A 23,278-nucleotide genomic window follows, 5' to 3' on the forward strand; every position below is an offset into this window, starting at 1 on the left:
TACTGAATATGCAAATAATTATTTCCATTACATTTCCATTACCTTTATGTGTGGATGCACTTCCTAACATTTTGCCTGTCTGCATTCCCTTGAAATGGCATAGAATCCTTGACATTGTGAAGAAAAATGATAGACGCTGATTAGCACACACATTATTATCAGCTGCTCTTAAAATAGCGGAGTCCTGGAGAACTGTGTAGAGCGACAATATTTGCCGGTGAGGAACAATAATACCTTCCAGGTTACACATGAATGACAAACAGACTACTGCAACAACTGGTTTTTGCAACATCTACGGTGAGACTATGAGTCAGAGTTACCTCTCTGTGCCTCACCGAGTACGTGCAACAAGGAATTTGTCATTGTGTCCCGGTGAACTGGGTGGATAAGTGATCCAGTATCTAAGTGTGAGAATGCTGCATTCAGCTCAGCATGTTCATGGTCATGGTAACCTGATCATAACCCCCTACTCCCCCTCCCTCTCTCCCACACCCGAAAGTGTGCGATGAATACATCCTAGGTCCCTAATCAGTGGGTTGGGTCGCTGTTTATACCATGGCCTTGATAAACACCTCCCCCGAAACAGCCAGAGAGCGCTGGTTCCCACAGAGGTTGGCAGAAAATAATAAAATACTTAACATTCCTCCACCCGGTATAATGGTAGTAGCCTTTAGTGCAAAGCAGGCATCACTGAGGGGGAAAAACAGCTTGCAGCCTCTGAATGCACCACCCTGTGTGAAACAATGACCATTGAACTGTCCTGTGGATTTTCCAGCACATTTAAGATCTACCACCGAAATCTCTCCCTACGTGAATGCAATGCCCAAACAATGTGCTTCTTGAAATCTTTCGCCGCACAATGTGTGTTTGTATTTTCAAAACCTGTGTGTGGCTGCAAGAAGTGAATGAAACCGCAGAGTGCACGGCGGCTTTGGGTTGGAACATGTGGTGCCCTCGCTGTTTAATTTCTAGGAGCTGTTACTAGCGACACTGTGGTATTTGTTTGATTTGATCAGAGAAAGTCCTGAGGGAAACAAGAGTGTCTCTGAAGATAACAGAGACTGATTCTGTTGCTATTCGTTACAGTGGTAACCTCAAGGCTATATGACATAGCATACATGGTTGCTTTTTATGTCCTGTTTATTTGCTGTTGTCAAAACACCGTCGCCATGGTCACGCACCAGCATATAGGCACAGGAGTTTGATCAGTCTGGGTTTTTCAACACCAGTCCCGATACTTATATTTGAATTGAAGTTGCAAGTAGCGGGTATTTTGTTAAAATAAAAATAAAAAATAAAAAAAACAACTTGACTTTCATTTCCTTCTGAATTTTGTACTTTACAGGGTGGAAAAAGCCTCTGAAACCACAGACTCTCCACTGAAACCCAGAGAAACAAACTTCTTTTAGATGAATCAGCGGCTTTAACGCAGAGAGACCCATCACACGTATTTTGTTCAGGGAAAGATCACGGCCTTTACATGAAATTAAAGTGTGAACATTTCAAATACAAAAATGAAATGAAATATAAAGAAAATCTGAATTCACTGCAGATTTTACAGTCTGTGGTTATGAGGAGCAGAGGTACAGCACATGACTCATTGCCATCGCTGACATATTCAATTAAAGACCAATATCACCTCAAATACTGTCAAACTGATCAGTCTAATCCTAATCCACACACATACACACACACACACACACACACACATGCAGACATCCATCGTCAAACAGCACAAGAGCGTCCTGAGTGTCCAAAGCATGTCCACTTAGTAATGCAGCTCAAACACACACATTCAACACACACACAAACACAAAACCCACTCATCATCCTCAAGGTCAAGAGCCGCTGGGAGGCAGAGGGCCCTCACTGACGGTCTGATGGAGCTGACACGGCTCGACCCATCGTACACACATGTTGCTCCGTCGTCTGACGTCGTCTGACAGCGGCGCATAAGGCCAACATCACACTAAACCATCAATGCATTTCAATGAGAGGATCTAACCATTGTTTGTGTATGTATATGGTGTGTGTGTGTGTGTGGGACACAAAATGCAGCGGGTGGGGGGTGGGGAGTTGTGACAGAGCTAAACACATTTGCAAGCTGGACAAGCCTCAGCCCCGCCGAGTGTGTAATCCAAAACCAGGCCAATGATTATCTCCCCTCCCCGCAAGCGCTGACTCAATTCTGATTTATGATTCGAATGAATATCGATTTTCCAGGAGTTTTTTTTTTTCTCTCTCTCCTCGCTCCCCTTCCATTTCTCCTTTTAACAAAAGAGTGAATGATGTATGTGCATTGATTTCCAATCAATTATTTTTATTCTCATTTTATTTAAGCTTGGACAAATTCGCAGTGTCCCCCGCGGAGACCAATGCATCTCAATCAATAGCGCTGTGCCTCATTACTAACTGGCCTTTTGATGCTATGCTGTGAAATAATGAGAGAAAATGTTTGTCTTAGAATCTGTCACATCTGGCTCCACATTAGAGTGTCATAAATTTGATTCTGCATCACCTCTGCTCCACCAACACCGACAAATAAATGAACATATGAAGTCGGAAGTATCTAAAAAAAAAAAAACTAAGTGAATACAATCATGCGCATAGAATTAATTATTTTGTGATTTAATTTATGTAGCCTACGCATGTTTCATTATGTTTAAATGAAATGATCATGAACAAAAGAAAACAGAATGCAAGTAAAACCACATGCAAAATACACCACTGAACCAGACTGTGCATCATCGATGGGTTTTAAAGAGGCCTTGTTTCTGGAATTCAGACTTTCATCTGTTTATCACTTTTTAAAAAAACTTTGCCGGAGGGAGCAACCATAACCTTTTTGCCTATATGCACATTATGGAAGGCCAGAGGAGTGGGTCTCCAATACGCCAAGGTTGCCCAGAAAAACCCCTTAGAACAACTCACTGATTGGGTTGACAGTGATGCATTAAAATGGGTCATCCTGTAATTGCTCTTTCCTGTGGCTACTGCCTGGGATGGGATTGCATAACGATGATAAAGCTGTGGACCTGGCTTTCCAAGATAAAAGCTGCCATGCAGGACCCTGTGCATTCTCTAAATGCTTCATCCACAAGGCCTTCTGAAGGAAGTGATTACTGCAAGAGCTGCCCACCAATGCTCCATAGGGAGCCGATGGCATATCCTGTTATTCATCAAACAGATACAGCTCAAATGCAACATGTGATATGTATGAACAATCGGAGCGGTTACATTATTGTCCCTTAATCAAGCATTCTTTTACATCTCACGTGGTGGCAAAAGATGTTCAGAAGATTTACTCTTTCTTCTGAATGGACATGGATTCATTGAGCTTTTACACTTCAAAGCCAACTGTCCAGCGAAGGCCTGGAAGGACATAATGAATAGCCCCATTAGTGTGACAAAGGCAAACTGGAATGCCTTTAAAAGGAGTGCTGAGGCCAGCTCTAGGGTTCAGAAGGCACCACATCACCATATGACTAAATCAGATGCTATGAGTGACAAATATGGCCTCACAGCTGAGAGCAGCACAAAAGACACTCAGTTCTCCACTCAGGCCAGCAGCAGAAAATACTGCAACTTGGAAAACAATGTGGGTCCTGTCCAGAAATGTTGTTTGTCTCATCACACAGTGGCGTGTTAGGTTGTGGTCACATACCCGATTGACTTTTTTTCTATGAACTTATGCAACAGCCGGAGGAAGAGTCGCCTCTGTCTGCTCTCGCGAGCCGCTGCAGCATGTCAAGTATTTCTCCAAAGAGGAAATGATAAGAATAAGTTAGGTGATGTAATGCCGTTGCCAAATGGCCCCTGTGATGGAATGCAACTGGAATGAAGAAAGTAATTCATGAGGGAATATAGCTGGGTGTCACCAGACGACAGTGGAACTATGTGTTAAATTATAACGTGGCTTTTGGATACATAGCGCACTGTTAGATTTTAATGTGACATGCTGGTGCTGCAGAACTGAAATATTTGTGGGAAGTTTAAGTTCTAATTTTAGTCTAGAACATTAAATTAGAGGAACTCAAGACATAAAAAAAATGTCATCTGTTTGTAATGGGTGAAATTCATACCCCAAATGCCTCTCATGCGCACTTTCATGTGGATTAGTTAGTCTTACTTAAGATGATGTTGAGCAGAAATCAGCACGTGAAAGTTTACTTTTTAAACCGGTGGAAAAGCAAAGTCTTGAACATTAAATCAAAAATATTCGTCCCACAAAACGTTTAAGGTGAAAACTGGGTCGCGCTGTTTTAAAACAATGTCAGAGTGCAGTTGTCATACCTTAGGAAACAATTCAAACAGGCTGTGATCTTGTAGGATTTATCGTAATAGTGAAGATAAAGCAGAAAACTGTTTGGAAGCCCTATCTGAAAAAATACTAATAGTGTAAGACCAATGTTCCCTCTAAGATGACATTTTAGTATCCACTCCAGTATTTTATCATGTTTTGTTTTACAGTGGAACTTTGCTTACAGATGTAAGGAGCAAAGCCAAAGTTTTAGTGAAGTGACGCCCTCGAGCAGCAGCGTGTTGCAAGCGCTACTTGTAGCAGAGTCACAGGGAATCAAATGTTTTCCAGAGAAGAGGAACAGGAGTCTGAGGTGAAACTGTTGCGGCTCACACGCGCTGTCTGTGGTGAAACATGTAGCAGTCGCACAAGACTACTGAGAGCGAGTACATCACACTTTATATACATGGCTATAAATAGCCGGCCAATCCACGCGGAGGAGCCCGGAGTTAAACGCACCAATTAAAACGGAGAAAGAACCAAATTAAGTCGGTGGGCGGCCCTGATTGGTCGGCTGTGATATCATATGCACTCCGGCACGCTGGTCGCCACTGATTGGTTAATATTCTGCAGGCGTAATCCTCCCGCGAGGAGGAGGGGGGTCGGGCATGGAGGTTTGAATAGGGAAGTTTGCAGGGCTCAGTTGCTCCCCTTCCAGTCTAGTTCAGTGTTTGCAAATAGAGTCACTTGAACGCAAGCGAGAGGGGGGACGGTCATCTGCTGAAAACAAGCGCTTCGTTTGCATCGCAACCTGCACGCAACTTCCAACTGAGGGATACTTGCTCGGCAGCGTCGTTCACACTTCTTTCGCTTGGGTTCTTGGTTGTTATTGTTTCTCTTTTTTTTTTGTACCAGAAACAAAAATCTATATATATATTTAAAGTGCAGCTAAATAGGCTTTCTACGAACAGACTCGGGAAAAAATGGATGTTTTACCCATGTGCAGCATCTTTCAAGAACTTCAAATAGTTCACGACACGGGCTATTTCTCAGCCTTACCATCACTGGAGGAGTACTGGCAGCAGGTGAATATATCATCCTATATCATCCATTTAAAGTGAGCTGTGTGCCTAAGCGGAAATGAGCGGCTTTCACACTTTTTGCATTAATAAATTAGTTCATAACAGTGCAGGCGGCGGCATTCAGCGCGCCTCGGTGCGGAGGAAGTGAAATGTATGTAATGCTGAATATCGGTGGGCGCTGATTAGATGGCGTGCATCCCTTCACTTGACTTGGTATTTCACGATCGCTGTCGTTATGAAGTTTTGCCAAGCTGAAGTGGATCAGTGTGTCAGTCTGACAGCTGGAGTCGAGGCTCCGCACTAAGATGAATGGGGAGAGAGTAACTCAAGCAGCAGCGGCAGCGTGGTGCTGCTTTACTGCTCGGCTATATTTTGAGCATGAGTTATTTTACCAGCTGGTTTCTGATGCCCGGCCAGTCCATCAGCACTGGTCTCACTCGCAGATGTGAGCGTGGTCTCCGAGTCGATCAAATGACTGCGGATGTTCTGGGAAGTGGACTGGTTTTAATTCATTCCACAAATCAGTTCAGGAAAATTAGAGGTAGTGCGTTGCTTCAGTTTGGCCTGCAGAGCATACAGAAAATACAGCATGCCAGGCTGTCTCTGTTATTATTCTTAGTTTCTTTTATTATTCTTATTTTTATTCATTATTCATCTTTTTATGTGTTTTGCATTTTATTGCTGTTCATTTTGTCACTGAGCCAATTGCTGCTTTTCCACCAGTTTCCCACACAATCTACATTTTGAACTTTAAGGATGGCTCAACATCTTATTTTTAATTTGGCTTTGCTCAAGATTATGATTTTAATAATGTTATCCCACCTCTGTTTTACTTACTTGGCAACAAATTTATCCCACTTCACACAAACATGTTCATTTGTAGCATGTGAGTCATCCTGGGATTTGAATAGGCTACACAATATGAGACTATCAAATGTCAGCAATAGCCAATTCCTGCTTGCATGAGTAGATACTAGTACAGCTGGAAAACATTGTGTAAGATTGTGGAAGAGTATGCCTAGAGGAACTGTTTTTTTCCATCTGCCCTGTCAAATCTGCTCTCTCGGTGCTGTACACACCTCCTAATGAACGGCCTTGCTTTGCAAGCTTGATAGCTTTGAGTCAAATTTGAACTAATATGTCTTTTACAGTGAGTAACTGGCTGACATTGAGGAAGGATGTGATTGCATGTCAGTGCTATAATGAGGAAAAGCAGCTGAATAGCTCATGTTGGAGGGGAAGTTGAGTAGCTTCCTTAAAAGGACTCTAAATGTGTTCAGTGAGTCATTCCACCGCTGAAATGACAATGCACATTAACTGTTCCTCTGCACGTAGGTGCAGAAGAGCTGGAGTTTATGGGCTGACAGCTCAGCTTAAATAAATTCACATACCACCTCACATGCAGCTTACTTGGTTATTACATGACAGGTTGTTTGTGAGCTGAGCTTCACTTGAGTTTAGCCTGGTAAACCTTTCCTTGTGCTCCACCAGTTACCCAGGGATCTTACTGCACCATGAGCTGCAAAGTGCAGCCATTCATATTCCAGTGTGTTGATGACATTTGGAAATTGGTCTAAAGCTCACAGTGAGGTAGCAGACATCCAAATTATCAGTCTGCCAAATGAAAAATGTGGCAGCTTTCTATTGCTTGTATACAATAATTTGATTTTTTTTTTTTTTTCTCATGATGCATCCTGGTAGATGAATTTTAACAACATCAGAATCACATAGGGCATTTTCATGTGTGTGCACATGAATCATTTCAATGTATTTCCCTGAAATATTTCAGTGATGCGAGCAAAGCTGCACTTTCCAGAGACACAGATGAACAAAATTTTGTTGCAGTATTGTGTATTCTTACTGTATTTTGACATTTGTATGCCCTCAACCAGACATGCCTGGAGCTGGAACGGTATCTACAGAGTGAGCCTTACGTCTCGACATCCGACCTCAAGTTCGATGGCCAGGAGGACCTCTGGAGCAAGTTGATCTTGGCCTGTGGGGATAAGGCTAAGGCCGAGTCTGACCCAAAGATCCCTCTAGCCCGTGAGGAGGACAATCAGGATAGCCAAATCTTGGACACCAACAGTGTGAATTCTGATGCCAGCAGCGAAGCTTCAGACAGTTCTGAGGAGCTCTCGCCCACACACAGCTTTACCTCCAACCCTCTGGGGTCTGTCTTGGTTGGCTCTGGACCTTTTAGCCCCTCCATCATTAGCACTCCCCCATCTTCTCCAGAGGCCAACTCTGAGCCCAGTAGCGTATCACCGGCCTGGGCCAGTGCACACACCGAATTGCACTTGCCGGTCAAAATCAGGACCAGCGGGATCGGAAAGACTTCGGAAAAGACGGGACTCGTCTGCGGAGACACATCGCCAGACGGCAGGAGGCGAGTACACAGGTGTCACTTCAACGGGTGTCGCAAGGTTTACACGAAGAGCTCCCACCTAAAAGCACACCAGCGCACTCATACAGGTGAGTTTCACATCATTATTAGAGCCAAGGGGCCTTTAGTGTGGCCAAGTGTGGGGTATGAAGACAGAAAACATGGATACTTTCATTGCACTGTGTAATGGGGAGAAAGGGCGAGAAGGCTGCTCTGTTGTTCCTATGCGAAAGCAATTCATGGCGAAATGCCATGTTGTTAAAAAAAAAATCTGATGTTTTATTAAATGAAGGACGGAAGTGCAATTTATTTTGTCTTTTCACCCTAATGGCATTGTCCAGCCATTGTGTAATGTAATTAAAGGTCCACATTGCATGTCCTCAGCTGGAGCGCTGCGAGTATTAGCTCTGCATGGCTGGATACCTAAACTGTGACCTAATCTATCTGGAATGTGACTGACTGAGTGAATGAGTGAGTGAGAGAGAAAGAGGAGGGTGACTAGGGGGAGGGGTTGGGCATGGAGGATAAAAGGACTTGGTCCTTCAAAACAGATTGGGTTTCACCATGGGAAAGGGTGAATGGGCGGGGAGCCAGGGGCACCGAGTTGGAAGGGTTTGAATGGTCATTTGACTGTTTCTTATTTTTGATTAGCAGCGTGAAATTGCACGTGTGGCTTTCCCTACAGGCCTTCTTCACAGCCCACAAAGTCTCTTTCCTTTTTTTTTTCTTTTTCTGAAATATACAGCCATACAGGAGCATTCTCTGCATTCCTGACATGGTTCACATTGCATAAGTAAGCTACTGATCTGACAGGTTCAGTGGAATCTAGGTTTCAAGTGATCAACTACGTCATCTTGCCTGGTCACAGGCTGACTGATTTGAATGGATTTGAATAACAACAGTGCTGAGCAAAGAAAGATCGAGACACTGACTGCCTAAGCAGAAACTCATTTGAAAACTTTGCTTTGCCTTTCATCACATGGTCAAATCTCAGTGTAATTGATCATTTTTTTCCTGTTTATTTTCCAGGTGAGAAACCATACAGGTGTTCATGGGAGGGCTGCGAGTGGCGTTTTGCACGAAGTGATGAGTTGACCAGACACTTCAGGAAGCACACTGGGGCAAAGCCATTTAAATGCAGTCACTGTGACAGGTAAGTCAAGACCCTAAACTGCATTGTACCTTTATAGTCTTCTGATACCATTTGGTTTTGTTTACACAGATAGAGGCAAAGCAAAGGTCCATGTGTTGATGTAATTCATCATTTAAATAATGCTGCGTGTCTTCTAAGATGGAAATCACTGAGGCAGTGTGTTCAGATATCTGAAAGGAATCAGAAGAAGTTCATTTGGACTTATTTGGCCTCCTCCCAATAGAAATTCCTTTGTTCAGTTATTACTTCACATAAAATTGCAAAGCCTTTGATCTGTCGGCCAATCACGTTTAGCCTCAAAACTAGTAATTTTGAAGATCACAAAAGCATAAAGCGCCCCTCCTACAAGATCTTGGTTTATTCATTCCCTGAAGCATGGATTGTGTTCATTCCAGTTGCAGTCCATTTCATTTGCGTGGCGGCTATTGACTTCTCTCCTTTTTCTTTCCCCTTGTCTCCCCAGACGCTTCTCCAGGTCTGACCATCTGGCTCTTCACATGAAGAGGCACATCTAGAGCAGGGCGAGCACCGACCAACCAACGCAGCGAAGGGGAAAATAAAACCGCCGTCTCCCAACCAGTCTCTTGGTTGAACTGTCCCAGAGCAGAGTGGTGGGAGTGTGTTCCAGCCAAAGCATGCCGTTTTGCACCATACTGAAACCCAGTGCCTCCGGGACCTCTCTTTGGAGAAAGGCGCTCTGAAGGTTGTCTGTTGCGACAAGTGGACAAAATCATGGATGGAAGAATTTGATCGAGAAGGACTTACAACACAAAAAAATAAGAAAAAAAAATAAGAAAAAGAAACACAAAAAGAATGAATGATTTGTATGTATGGTGCATGATGTTTTGGGGACATCTCCCGGACAGCAGATACACTGGTACTTTACAAAAAGAAAAACTGTCTGAGGTAAGCATGTGTGCACTGTGAATGTCTGAGACTGGCTGACTGGCCCAGGTCAAGAGAGAGAGGAGAGGAAAGAGTGGATGGATGGATGGATGGTCTGGGGCTGGTACCAGTGTTGCTGTGGACTGAATGGGTTTCTGGGGGGGAAACATGTTCCATTTTTGTTCCCCCACTGGCAGAGTGAGGAAGGGGAAGGGGAGGAATTTCATGCCTGTCAGGCACCAAGACTGGGGGCTGGGTTCCTTCTCCGAACCTTTTGAGGCCTTGGGTTTGACCAGTAAGAGGGATGACTCGATGCCCTCTGGTCAGTGACTCAGGAGCCTAAACTCCCCCTGGTCATTGTATGAGAGGAGCTTTTTTTGGTGTTTTTGGTGCAGCTACTAAATGTGCAATGTGTTATGTAGCCTGGTTTATTCTATTTTTACAAGCTACAAAGCTCATTTGTAGTCCAATTGTATAAGCTGTGTGCTTAGAGGTATAACACAATTATACTATAACTTCAGTATCATAGACAGGTGTTGCATGGTTCTAGGGTTCGTTCATTTCCTGTTTCCACTGTAATCAGGACTGCAAATAGTTTCAATAAAAGTGCAGCTAAAATGCGAACGGTTAAATGTTACAATATTGTACATAAAGCCTTGATGATTTTTGTTTTCTACTTTACAACTTCATCCATCTTCCTCATTCTTATTTGGCTTGAGATTTCACCTCTGCTTCCTCTCATGAAATTATTCATGGAGCTTTTTTTCATTCATTCTAGGCCTTGAGGACTAATTTAGATTTTTTGTACTTTCTTTCTGTTTTCTATCAAATAATGCACTGTTGACCTTAATGGTGCCTTATGCAAGTGACTTAGCCCTGTGGTTGTGGTTTGCTCCCTGGGAAGTCATATTTGTTGTATGGGTGATTTGAAAAGCTTTATCAAGGCTCAATTGCAGATGAACTTGCACCTTCTCTGTTTAACAACAGCTGTCCACTCCTTTTAAGATTTTACTTTTCTTGCAGGGCCCTATGATTTCCACAATGCAGAAAACACAGACAAAATTGCAGAATTTGATAATGGAAGCGAAAGCAACTGTAAAATGTCTAATATCGCGGAATTTGCCAAAATTTGCATGTGATTCTTAAAAGTAAGGGGTTTCCCTACCATTAGTCATTTTTTCCATAGCACCTAAGCCAAATGAACAGAAAAAACTCTACTGAGAGTCTCTACCACATTTTGGTGTCATTTACATGCACGCTGCAGCAGTTTGTGTACTCTGACCGCTGTGTGTCTGTGTTTCACCAAGGGGGGGGGGGGCGGCTTAGCCCCTCCTCCACACACACACACACCGCAAAACACAGAATTTGGATAAAAACAGATTTCATAGGGCCCTAGTTTATTATTATTTAAAATGTAGATACAGTATTTACTTTTTCCATAAGAGATGCTTCTGAGTAAAAGCACCAATTCAATCAATGTATATCACATTCAACTGAGTCAGAACATGTAAATAAGACAAATGCTGTATGTTTAGAGCACTTAAATTCATTTATTAAAGAAATTAACTACTGTGTAGTATGTACTGTAATCCATCACACACAGCTCAAAGGTACAAAATAACAGATCAGAATAATGAACATGGATCTTTCTGCGTAGGACGTGGCTGAACTCAAACAGAACACAACGCTGCTGCTTTAACAATACTTGGCACCGGCTGAGGATTCAAGCCCCAATGTAGACGCCCTCCCCACACACACACACACAACGCCACCCTCTCTGTCCCCCTATCCCTCTATCCCTGCAAGCAGCACTGAAGAAAAAGCTAAAGATTTATTGTAATTAACAGGCTCCAGTTGGACAGGCCTTGCCTTGTACTGCCTCTTAGTAATGAATTGCTAAAGGCTTTGTTGGCATGGAATCTGTCACAGACTGCTGACTGTGTAGGTTGGTTATTGACCTGTCTGGGGAGCGTTGTTTTAGCCAAGCTGCAACAGTATTATGAAAACCACGGGAGCGAGTGAGGGGGCGGGGGTGCTCTGGAGGAGATAAAGATCATCCATTTGAGCTGAACCATTGACAGTATGCATGGAAAATTGGCAATGCCCCAGACAATATTTGCCCTAAAAGTGAATCTGTATTTGTTTATTGGATTTTTATTGGGGGTGGAGGAGGAGGAAGGGGACTTGACAAAGGCAGAGACCAAAATAATTATGGGGATTATGTCTATTACTCCTTTATTTAACTCCAGGATAAAGTGATCTGTGCCACCCACTCCAGATCAGAGACCTGCTGTAGTAGAGTGAATTCGATGTTGCAGCAAGCTGCACTGTGGCATGCTCCGACTTATGGATTTCAGATCAGTGGGCGAAAGAGACAGGATGAGTACAAACTTGAAACTGCTTGCTGCAATAGATTTTGGAGTGCTGGCAAGGCCTTTTCTGGGCAAGGAGAGGAACATCCATTCTTTGAAACGGCAGCCAATACTGTTCAAGTGGTAATTGAGCCTTGATTTAGCACCATGTTTGCTTGCATCTTAAATACTTTCCATCACTTTTCTTCTCTCTTTCACCCCCTCCACTACCCCAACATGTTCTGTCATTCACACACAGCTCTTTGTTCTCAACTGAATCTTTGTATAAAAAGAAGAAAAAAAAAACTTTTGTAAAATTGTTATGTTTATGCTTTATGAAATTTTTATTTGAAATTGTTTTGCAAAATTGTTATATTTCTGTATGAATGTATTTTTTATTGGAATAATAAGAAATTCTTATCTGACTTTGCCTTGTTTCCTTTGTCTTATTTGTTGGTTCTCCTCAGTTATGCTTCATCACTGTGAAAGCTTATGCCTTAGGAGGGTTTTCCAGCTTGTTGGGGATAAACAGCTGCATCCAAGTGCACTCTGCTCTCCAGTAATATGAAAAAAAGTAGATTAGGATGTGGAGGATAATGTGCTGAGGCCGACAGCACCAAAGCATTTCTGGCGTTACAGAGCTGTCACTTCAAAAAAAATTAGAAGCGTGAACTTTTAACTCTTTTTGTGCAGTATAAATTCCTTGACCATGACTTAGGAAATGGTACTAGAAGGATTGTTATGCACCTGCTGTAATTTCCTACAAACTTGTCGTTCCACTATATGTACCTGCTGCCAGAAGCACTTAAGTGTTGTGCAGTCGCTCCACCTCTTCCTGACTTGTAAATACCACAGTGAAAATGTCTCTTCCGACATGGCAAATTACATCTTTGGAGAAACTGGCTGCTAAACACAGAAACCTGACCCACCTAACACTCTGTGGCATGTCAAACTCTGAACCGGCGTGCTCGGATTTGGATCTTTCCCCAAATACCCTCTAGAAAAGTTTCTGTAATGTCTTGCTGCAGTGGTTTCACTTGTAGGAGCGAATGACTGCTTACTCCTTAGAGCTAGCTAGCTCTCATCAAAGCAGTATAAATAATTTATCGCCATCTCTTACAGCCCATGGCATTTAATTAGAGAGCCGCTTTTATACATTTGTTAGATAATTACTCTACTTGACACAGATAATGATACAAAACAGCAGTGGATAAACTAAAGAGCCTAGTTTAAGTTACAAACCAACAAGAAAATAAGAGGGATAAAAAGAATGAAAAATAAATAAATAAATACATAAAAACAGTTACCCTGTCTTCCTCCCTCTCTGCTCCCCTGTTTATGGTGATGACCTAGAATGGGCAGGCAACTCCTTAGTCTCTCTGATTTCCAGTAAAAGCCCTCTGGTTACTAAATGAAGCTTAGCCTTCAGTTGTTAATTAAGCTCGCTTTGGAGAACCTCCCAGTTTTGGAGTTGCAAGGATTGTTGTTATTGCCTCAAATGCTGAGGCCCCTTGATCTCGCGAGCAACTGCCTCACTCGATATATCAAATTCAAAAGCAAATCTATTTGCGTTGCATAATGCATGGATGAAGTGTAACATATCCAGCAGAGAGGTGGTGACATTTTCACACTCAGAGTTCTTTGGGGTGCACCTATATGCAGATGATAACACTGAAAAGCCAAACTACTCTCTTGGCCTGCACACACAGATTCCTGGAGGGTCGTATTCCTCGTCCAGGGGTCATATTCTTGTTTTTAACTTCTTAAGTAGGGATACACCACATGTATCATCTAAGCCCCATTTAGCTATGACTCACATCCTCTTGATCCTCCTGGAATGAACTATAATGGATAATATTTCCTATAAATGTGGCAACGGTATCGCATGGTTCCTTTCATGTATCAAGAGTGTGCATCCTCCACATAGTTTCCCACATTGGTCGTATAACTGGGTCCAAAACCCAAAGGATTATCAGGGCCAATAAATCACTTTTCAGGTTTATCCCAAAGACCAAGGGAAAGGCAATCAAAATTGTCCTAATTTGGGAAGGTATTAATTTCACAAGAGTATACATGTTTAGCGATTTGGCAACACAACTCATCTCAGTATCAGGTTTTTCATTAAGTGAAGAGAAAAATGATTGCTCAGCTGGTTCAAGCATAGTGTGTTTTTGAGGTATGTTTATGTCCACATTGTGAGCACTATGAGCACTGAAGGGGAAGTCACTCGTGAATTGGGTTATAGCCACTGATCTGGTAACTGCCTTGCATCCATGCTAGTTTTATCACTGAATCGCAAAGAATGTGACTATCCATCTCAGCGTAATTGCAAAGGGATTACTATTTTATCATTTGCTTTCTAGTTGAAGGCCTACCAACTGTGTGCGGCGAAATAAAGCATTATCCAAAATTGCCGCAAAATAACAGACATGTTCTAGGAATGAGAGATTGCCTTGCCTGAGTCCCATACACGCATGAGAAAATGGACTGTGATGGAGGCACTCAGTGAGTTAAATGAGGGGAAATAATAAGGAAAGAGAAGGTTATCAGGCTCTGAGCCTGGTTCATTCAGCCAGCCAGACTGCAAGTCATCACATATGCAGACTTTACTCTGAAAGCACCAGCGTCAGGGCTTTCTCTCTCTCTCTCTCTCTCTCTCTCTCTCTCTCTCTCTCTCTTTGTGTGTTAATGGAGTCTATTAGGACGTGGCTTGTAGCGGAAATAGGACTGAAATCAGAGGTCAATGACCCTCTTTTATGTTTCTGGCTCGTTGGCTGCACCACAGTTGTACTCACTACCACTGTTATCACTGTTATCAAAATCACCATTATAACCACCATCATCATCATCATCGTTGTCATCGCCATCTACCTTCCCGTAGCCATCATTGCCCTCCTCACTTTGATTCTCATCATCACCATGAATATCATTACCATTATCATTATCTGCACTATCAAGTTCACCCTTCTTTCCTAATGTTGCTCCCCCTTTTTGAATTCCCAATTAAATAATGCATATTTCCTTATACAAATCCCCATAGTAAATTAGATTCCACACCTAATTACCATGTTGCAATTAGTTCCAGAAAAAGAGAGGATCTAAGAAACATTGCCCACAACAAAGTGTGCAAATGATTAGATGTTTTTGTTTTGCTTTGTTTTGTTTTGTTCTTAAGCCCTGGAAATGCTAAGGAAGAGCTGTCTCCTCTCCCTTTCAACACAGATTAATTTTAGTCATGACTGAAACTATAAGAGCGTCAGCCCTCAGAGAGAGCCTGACTCAACCCTGAAAGAGCAAAAGTCTCACGAGAGATTTGTGGGTGACAAATTCTACCAGCTAGCAGGAATAAGCGGAAAATCTCAGGCGGCTGATGCCACTGAGCATGACCTCGGCCTCAGACCTCAGGGTGAACCAGCAAACATAACAGGGCTTTACACAAAGTACAGGGCTCTATTACCAGTTCAAGGCCTATGTAGAAGAAATATGGCTGTGTTTGAGACTGGAGTTTTAGGTTTGTAAATATGTCTTGGGGGCAGAGTTGTTATGCAGGCAGAAATCATCTTATTGGTAAAGGTAAACCTCAATAGACTTTTCACACACACATACATTTTTGCAAAACTCCTCCAAAGTGGATGCATTTTTATTCTCTGGTCTAGCATCCCGTAGTGGGGATGGGGAAAAACAAGAATTTCAATATTGCCTATGTAACTATCTGACTGTCATGGGCCAGCATCCAAACTGGCTTGAGAACTTTAGATCCCCTGGTTGTCGGGAGCCAGATCACTGTGGTTTCTCGACCCTATCAGCTGGTGCATTGCATGGTGTCCCAGGCAAGGTGGGATCACAAGCCATGAGCCAAATGTCTGTACATGTTGGATGTGATGGCTTTGTCAGCCTCCTCTAACATTTCCCGACATTTCAAGTGGTAGGCAACCATCATTTGGATGATTTTTTTCAACTGCAGAAATAAAGTTTTGTAATTGTGAGAGTGAGTAAGCCAATATAATGAAGTCTAGCATGTTTTCTACTGACTGAAAGTGAAAAAAATGCAGTTTACCCATACTTAGCTAGCTGAGCTGACCTTTAAAGTAGCTATACTGGTCTATAGCTACCTACTATAACCTAGTTAGCTTACCCTAAGACCTTCCAGTATCAATGAATAATAAGTGGTCATTGCAGTTTTTACACATTTCACATTTTTGGGTGCATGACCAGCACAGTGAAGTCAGACAGGGAGGGCTGACATGCAGCAAACACTCCTGGCTGGAATCAAATCCAAACCACTGCACAAAGACTTAAAGGACCATCCCAGTGATTTTGAATGTTTGGTCTGTTTACTACAATGACCCACATTTCACATTGCAACAAACAATCTTGCAAATCATGCAGTGGATACTGGAGATTTCACAACATTCAACAAAATCCCTGAAGTTTTAAATATGATTTTTGGGCTGAAACACCCACTTCATAACAAAGTTGTCAACATTAATAAACTGATAAGAAGCAAATTTTTCCCTGGGGACTGTTTTCCCTCCCTTAGACGACTTTATTATGGTGATGGAATACTGGTGTGAAGAAAGTTGGAAGTCTCTTAAAGTTCATTTTCATATCATAGTGAAATAAATGGAAACCAATGATTAGACAAAAAAAAAAAAAAAAAAAAACAGGAAAAATGATATTGGAGTTCTAAAATGCGACTGCTGCTCTGGCAAAAGATTAACAAAAAGGTGAAGTATATACATTTTGAAGATATTACGCAAAACATGCAAATTCACAGGCATTGTCCTTCCAAATAATATAACTAAAACTACATTCATTTGTGTAAAGTCAATTACATTTTACAAAGGTGTATTTTATGACTGGTATAGGGTGCCATATAATTTTTTCAGGTGAATGGAGTCTTTCTGGCCCATTTGTAAATGGTTTACAATCCCATTGGGTACAAGCTTGTTACAAGGACAACTTAAATGATTTAATGGGAGAAAAAGGCAAACGGTGGTGCATTCGACTGACAAATAAGCATACACTTGATTGGTAATTGTGCATGGTGTGTGAGCGTGTGTGTGGTTGTAAGCATTCGTGAGTAGTGTAACAGAGCGACACAAAGAGTGAGTGACAAAGAGGTTCGCACATGGTCCTCACAAGATGCAGCTCCGAAGCTCAAGGTAAATGAGTCCATTTGAATACAAATCCGGGTCAAACTGGGTCAAAATCATAATTGTCTTTGTAATTAGATTCACTCTCTGAGTCTCTGGCTTGTGTCACTCTGGCAGACAGCGGCAGGGTACTCAGGAGGATGGACCAAAATACACTGTTAGCCTCTGGAGCCAAGGGTCGAATGGTCAAGAAGAGGTGAGGACAGGCGAGTACGCATTCCCACATAATGGTCTCTGGTGTAATGATGTTTTTGTCCCTGCCCTTTCCCACTCTCATTAAGGCATTCTTGGTAGGTCACATTGCTTTCAAAACTATACATGCAATGCTTTGCTGGTTTATGTACTCTAATGATCACAGTTGTTATGCTACTGTCATGACATTGGGTCTCATTTCAGCCTTCTATCGAAAAAATTGCTGCTATGTCAGTGGCAGTGCGCTGACCAGAATAAATGCGTAGACAGTCTGTGTTTTGACAATCCACTTCTTTCCTTTGAAGGGCTCAGTTTCCAACCGTTTGACACAGCTTACAGTGTTTTCCTCAACCCATGCATCCAGCCCATAATCAAAAGTGCAAGGATTTCATTTACAACATCCAAGCGAGATGTCAAGCTTTTTAAAAGCCGGTGTGATTTTCAATTTAGACCGCCACTATACAGGTAGTGAGCAGAGACGCTTATTAGTTCAAGTCAAGGTCTGAGATGCTTTGAAAAGTCCATGTGCAACCATGTGCATTTGCATTAATCACCATGACAACTGCCTCCTTTCTGTGCCTGGCAGAGTGAAGAAGAAAGGAGGCAGGAGAGAGAGAGAGATGGTGATATTCTCTTGACAAGATGTATTTTAATTTCACACTTTGCGAATATTTTTGCTTTATACTTTGCAACGTTATTCATTCCGATTTGTCTGAGTCACAATTACCGCATGAAAAGACGAGGTCATAAGCGCCCAGGTTGAATTACTTTTCCCTCTGTTGACTCCCGATTCATCCACTTCATCTCTGTCTCAGAAATCCAGAAAATCAACTACAATGGTGTTTGAAAAATGGTAAAATATGTGTCTGCCCTGCTTGAAATACCGTAGATATTTCCCTTGTCATCCTTGGCGCTTACAATTGCTCCTTTGAGACAAGCACACGACTTTAATTGTTGACTGTAGATTAATTAAATTTGTTAGACAATTGCGTATTTTCTTTTCAGCACAAGTAATTAATTCCAGCTGTGCTAAGTCAATCAAGTTTTTACCTTTTTGATATTTACATTTCACTTAATCATCTCCCATTAACACCTAAGCCTTTGAACGAATGAGAACACTCATGCAGAATGTTAATCTTTTTTTTTCTCTCTCTCTCTCTCTCTCTCTACCTCCATCTCAAGAATTAATTTCACAATGCACACCAGTATTCTTTGGACTAGACCCTAATTAATTTTTGGTCACACTAATTAATTATTGACTGAAAAAGTGAAGAGCATACAGGAAATAGCATGTGACGAGGAAGAGGAGAGATAAAAAGTTGCTGCTGGTGGTGGAGGTAGTGGCTTGATCTACATGCTAAACAGCTTCAGCTTGGAAATTGATGTCATGAAAATGTGGCGTAAGTGGCTATTAGGGAGTAGCTGTTGTACTGTATGTCACTCGCCAAACAAATAAACAGTGAACCTGAATCAGCGTAGCATTTTTTACACACGCTCTCTACTGTAGGTGTCTCTCCCTCGGTTATACACGGTGGTATGCAAATGGTCTTTACGCTGCCACATTGTGAAAAAAGAAATTATAGAAGCAGTGAGTGGGGAGAAAAAGCATGCACTTTCTATTTTGGGCCAACACACATTCTCTGTTTCAGAGATTAATTGCAAGACCTACGCTGGACTAAGACATCTGTCCTCCAATTATTTCCGCTATTGTTTTGTTTCGTCCTCTTATTCCTTGGGTCAAGGGTTCCTGTAGTAAAATATAAATGACTTGGCTTCTGGACATTCTCTCTCGCATGCTGATGCTTAATGCTTCTGAAAAGACACTTAGGAATGTTAAAAGGTTTCATAACCCTGGATTGACATTGAGGCTAATGGTATCTACTTTCTGGGAAGCGAGAAGCCTTTTAGTACTACAGTCAACTTTGAGAAAAGCCGACACGGGCCGTAATGCTGTTGTGAAAACATCAGTTTTGGTGATTTTTCATGCTTTTGCTTCAACTTAGCGATCACATGGTGCTCTGTCAAGTGAGAAAATTCTCCCGCCTCTGGGACCTACCAACCCACCTGAAACCCACAGGATAACACCAAAACCAAGGCTGTCCCTCTCTACAAACAAATAACTCCAACCCAACAGTATTGACAATCTATCTATCTATCTATCTATCTATATGTGTGTGAGAGTGTGTGTGGAGTGTCAGGATGTCAGTCCGTCACTTCAACACTTTACTCCAAGTCAACATTTCTTGAAATGATGCCATGAAATTTAGTGAGGACATTCATCCCCAGAGAACTCCCCAGGGCCCTCCAGAGAGCAAACGCTGTCAGTTTTGGTGACATCATGATCCTTCCCTTTAGCGCCACCATTTGCTGAGTGCATTCATACTCCCCAAAGGAAGATTCTTCTTGATTTTGATGGTCCCATCAGCTTTCCTATGGCGCTACCCTTGGACTACAATGTCAGATCTGATATCTCAGAATTCATTGGGCACATTCGTGGTTCCCAGTGGGTGACCCGCTCAGACCTTGATGGTCAACTTTGGAGACCTTTCCTCCAGCCCTTGGGCCAAAATGTATAATCTCCATTCTCCCACTACTTGCATTCCTCCAACATCAGTGGGGGGCCCTGCAGGTTGGTTGGTTTGTTTGTTTTTCCATAAAATGGCACAATTTAATATATATAGAGATAAAACACATTTCCCTTTGTAGATTTATGATAACAGGAACTTGTGTTTGTTATCAAAAACATTACATTGCCTTCATACATTATAGTAACATGATATTATTAATGATGTTAAAGCACTTGAAATGTAGTTGAAAATATGAAGACATACCAGAGAAAGCATTTAAAACTCTTAAGCTGTTTTGGGATTTGTCTCCAAAACCAAAGCAAGATATGCTGTATATGGAATCTGTATGTGTCTTCTGCATGGCCTGAGAGTTGGCAGGTGTTACTACAACGGAGATGCAGTCTTTGTTGGGTCACTGAATGCACCACGTCACGTTGAATCACTGCAGCAGACAGGCAACAGGTTATTTTGCATTTTAATTATGAGAAGGTCAAACCAGGGTTTGTTCACCAGTGTTCTGCTTCATGTGATTAAACATGCACTGGACGAATAATTTATAGAGCATGGAGGACGCTTTGACCCCATCACAATTTTACAATCCCCCACAAGCCTCTGTCACTGCAAAGTAAATAATGCCAGAGTAATTTATGTCAGAAGGATGAAGGCTGTTGGTGGGAAAGAAAGAAAAAAAAAAAATCAATGATACATGTTTAGGCAATTTCATTAGTTCTGTGCTTCATCAGAATCATGTTCATTCCAGGCCTTTGTCCAAGTTGTACTCTAGTCTTTCTAACAAGTGTTCTCGCCAAAGGAAACAGGAAACATCAATGACCAAAGAATACAGTTCCCACAATAGGAAGGATGTTTCTAGCTTTTGCAGTGCAGTTCCACATTCTCATTACTTATTCCCACTGAGCAATTTGAGGGCCAGCGCACACAATGCACGAGGTGAAACACTACATAGCTGACATGGGTTACATAGCTTTTGAAAGATCAATTCTCCATGGGTGCTGCCCAAAAGAAAAAAAAAATACTGCTGAACTCCCTCTTCCCCCATTTATTTCCCATGGAGTGCTGCTCTAATTCACATCCACTCTCCCCCACCCATAAATGCTTACAGATGCCAGTCACTTTGATTCAGAACAGTAGCCTGGCTCTGCTCCACAAGAACTAGTTCTCAGACTTTAGCCTTTCCCATTTGCATACTGTATCTCTGCAGGGGGGAGGGCTAACTTTCTCACATGGGAGGCCAAAGACTGTGACATAATTGTTCCGCTCAGCACATTATTAACACTCCATGGCTGTGAATGCAGACTCCCATGCTTGGCTGAAGAATACACTCGACCAGAAATTGGGCGTTTTGTCATTTGAGCTGAGGGAGGGGTCGTGATCAAAATAATATGTTCCCACCCTCCCTTTAGGAAATGCTTGCCCATCCATGTCCAAATGATGTCAACACTGGGGGGGAAAAAAAGCAGCGACCTGTTATAGCCTAGGGGATGCCCCACTCTTGGGCTCGGGGCCCAATCATGTAATTTTAGACAGCGGCATTCTCAATGACAATAATCCACGGTCATCATGGTGGTAATGGTGTTTTTCAATATGAGCCTTCATGTCCACTCTCAATCCAAACCATATTCATCCTTTAGTGGTTTGAACAGACACTAGACCAGACGGACCGCGAAGGTTATGACATCCATCCCCTCATGCTCCTTACTCTGATATTACTCTTGGCCTTCACAAGCCTGTGGAAAATTCCCTCATGATGAGCTGGAGGCTTCTGCTCAGTGGAGAGGTGATTTCCATCAGCCAGGTCACTGTGGTGATGGCTTATAATTAGACCTGTGATCACTCACATCCATTTTACCCTGAGTGGATCTCACTGCTCTGTCCATATGCCAAGCTCTGGTCACCTCCTGGAGATGGGCAGATAGGAGCTCTACCTCCACAAGCATCTCTTGGAGGCAGAGTCGCTCTGGAAGCCGCAATAATCTGAATGGCTGAATTAAACCTCTGTTTAATTCAACCATTATGCATTAAGCTCCATTTTTCTGGCTAAATAATTGCAGACTGAAGCCCAGTGAAAAAAGGAGGACAGAATAAGACAGGATAAGTCTATAACTCTTGCCACTAATATCAGTTTGGCCAGCTTCAGTGTTTATTCAAAAAAACACAATATTATTCATCTCGTACTATTTTCATTAAAGATTCTCATAAATTAACTGTTCGTCTTTCTTTAAGCTGAATATCACTTTTACCTTATGTTGTAATTCTTTGCCTTTCAGTCCCTGCAAATGAATGATAACGTGCACAGATTTGAGATGCAACAGGCTTGTCGAATCCCAGATATTTAATTCAAGATATATTAATTGCCATTAACTGTGGATCCTGTACATGAAGACCCCCTTGCCCAAACTGCAATGCAGGATTTTCACATTTTGTTTGAAAATGTGTCCAACTCGAGCAGCTAAACCCAGAAGTGAGTCTTGAGCCCAATGTGAAGCATGGCAGACAGTTCCTCGAACACCATCCAGCAGCTGACCCCAGAGCAAGTCAAACTGAAATTTTCTGTTTAGAGTCTCAAATGTATGTATTCATGTCACCACCATTTGGTAGGGAATTAGAGACTGTGTCCCTAACTGGACACAGCTGGACAAAAATGTTACCCTTCTATACTAAATTATTAAAGTTAGCTGATGTTCTGAGTTCAATGTAGATATACTCGCCTACTACTGTCTAAAAAAGCTACTTAGCTCACCCGGTAACCTTCCAAAAATACTGATTTCAATGGTCTTGAATTAATGATTGAAAGAAATTTGTTTTAAATTTATGTTTTGAGTATATTTGAGTTCATTTTTTTCTGTTCAAGTTTGCCAGTTAAAGTCCCATCTACTGGAGATATGCCTCATTTTTTAAAGGAAATTAGTTTGGGTTTCTTGAGTTCACACCTATAGAATAATGATGCACACAGACACACACACACACACACACACACACACACACACACACACTCACAAACAAACATACACTTGCAAGCACTCAAGGGTACACCGAACCCCCACTAGTTATTTGTTATTTTCAAAAAGCATTCATCTCATAAAGGCATGGTTAGGGACAAGCAACAAAAACATCTCAAACTAGTTTATATTTTAATTAGTTTACCACTGTTGCAAATAGAAATCATAATTCTGCCAACACCCCATAGTTAATGGATCCCAATAAATGAAATGTACATTTTGAAAATTGAGCAGGCACGCTTCCAGAAT

At 42.0% G+C, this 23,278-nt stretch overlaps 1 protein-coding gene across 1 annotated transcript; it reads left to right on the forward strand.

Annotated features, from left to right (window-relative positions):
* The first annotated feature begins 4,882 nt into the window (after positions 1 to 4,882).
* On the forward strand, positions 4,883 to 12,522 carry klf6a (Kruppel like factor 6a). The gene is made up of 4 exons (XM_030079506.1): positions 4,883 to 5,325; positions 7,215 to 7,797; positions 8,738 to 8,861; positions 9,325 to 12,522. Exons 1-4 carry the CDS (start codon positions 5,224 to 5,226, stop codon positions 9,374 to 9,376), a joined length of 861 nt encoding a protein of 286 aa, XP_029935366.1. The 5' UTR covers positions 4,883 to 5,223; the 3' UTR covers positions 9,377 to 12,522.
* Positions 12,523 to 23,278: the final 10,756 nt, after the last annotated feature.

The sequence above is a fragment of the Myripristis murdjan genome, chromosome 20 (genome assembly GCF_902150065.1).
Source record: "Myripristis murdjan chromosome 20, fMyrMur1.1, whole genome shotgun sequence".
In the NCBI taxonomy this organism is placed as follows: domain Eukaryota; kingdom Metazoa; phylum Chordata; class Actinopteri; order Holocentriformes; family Holocentridae; genus Myripristis; species Myripristis murdjan.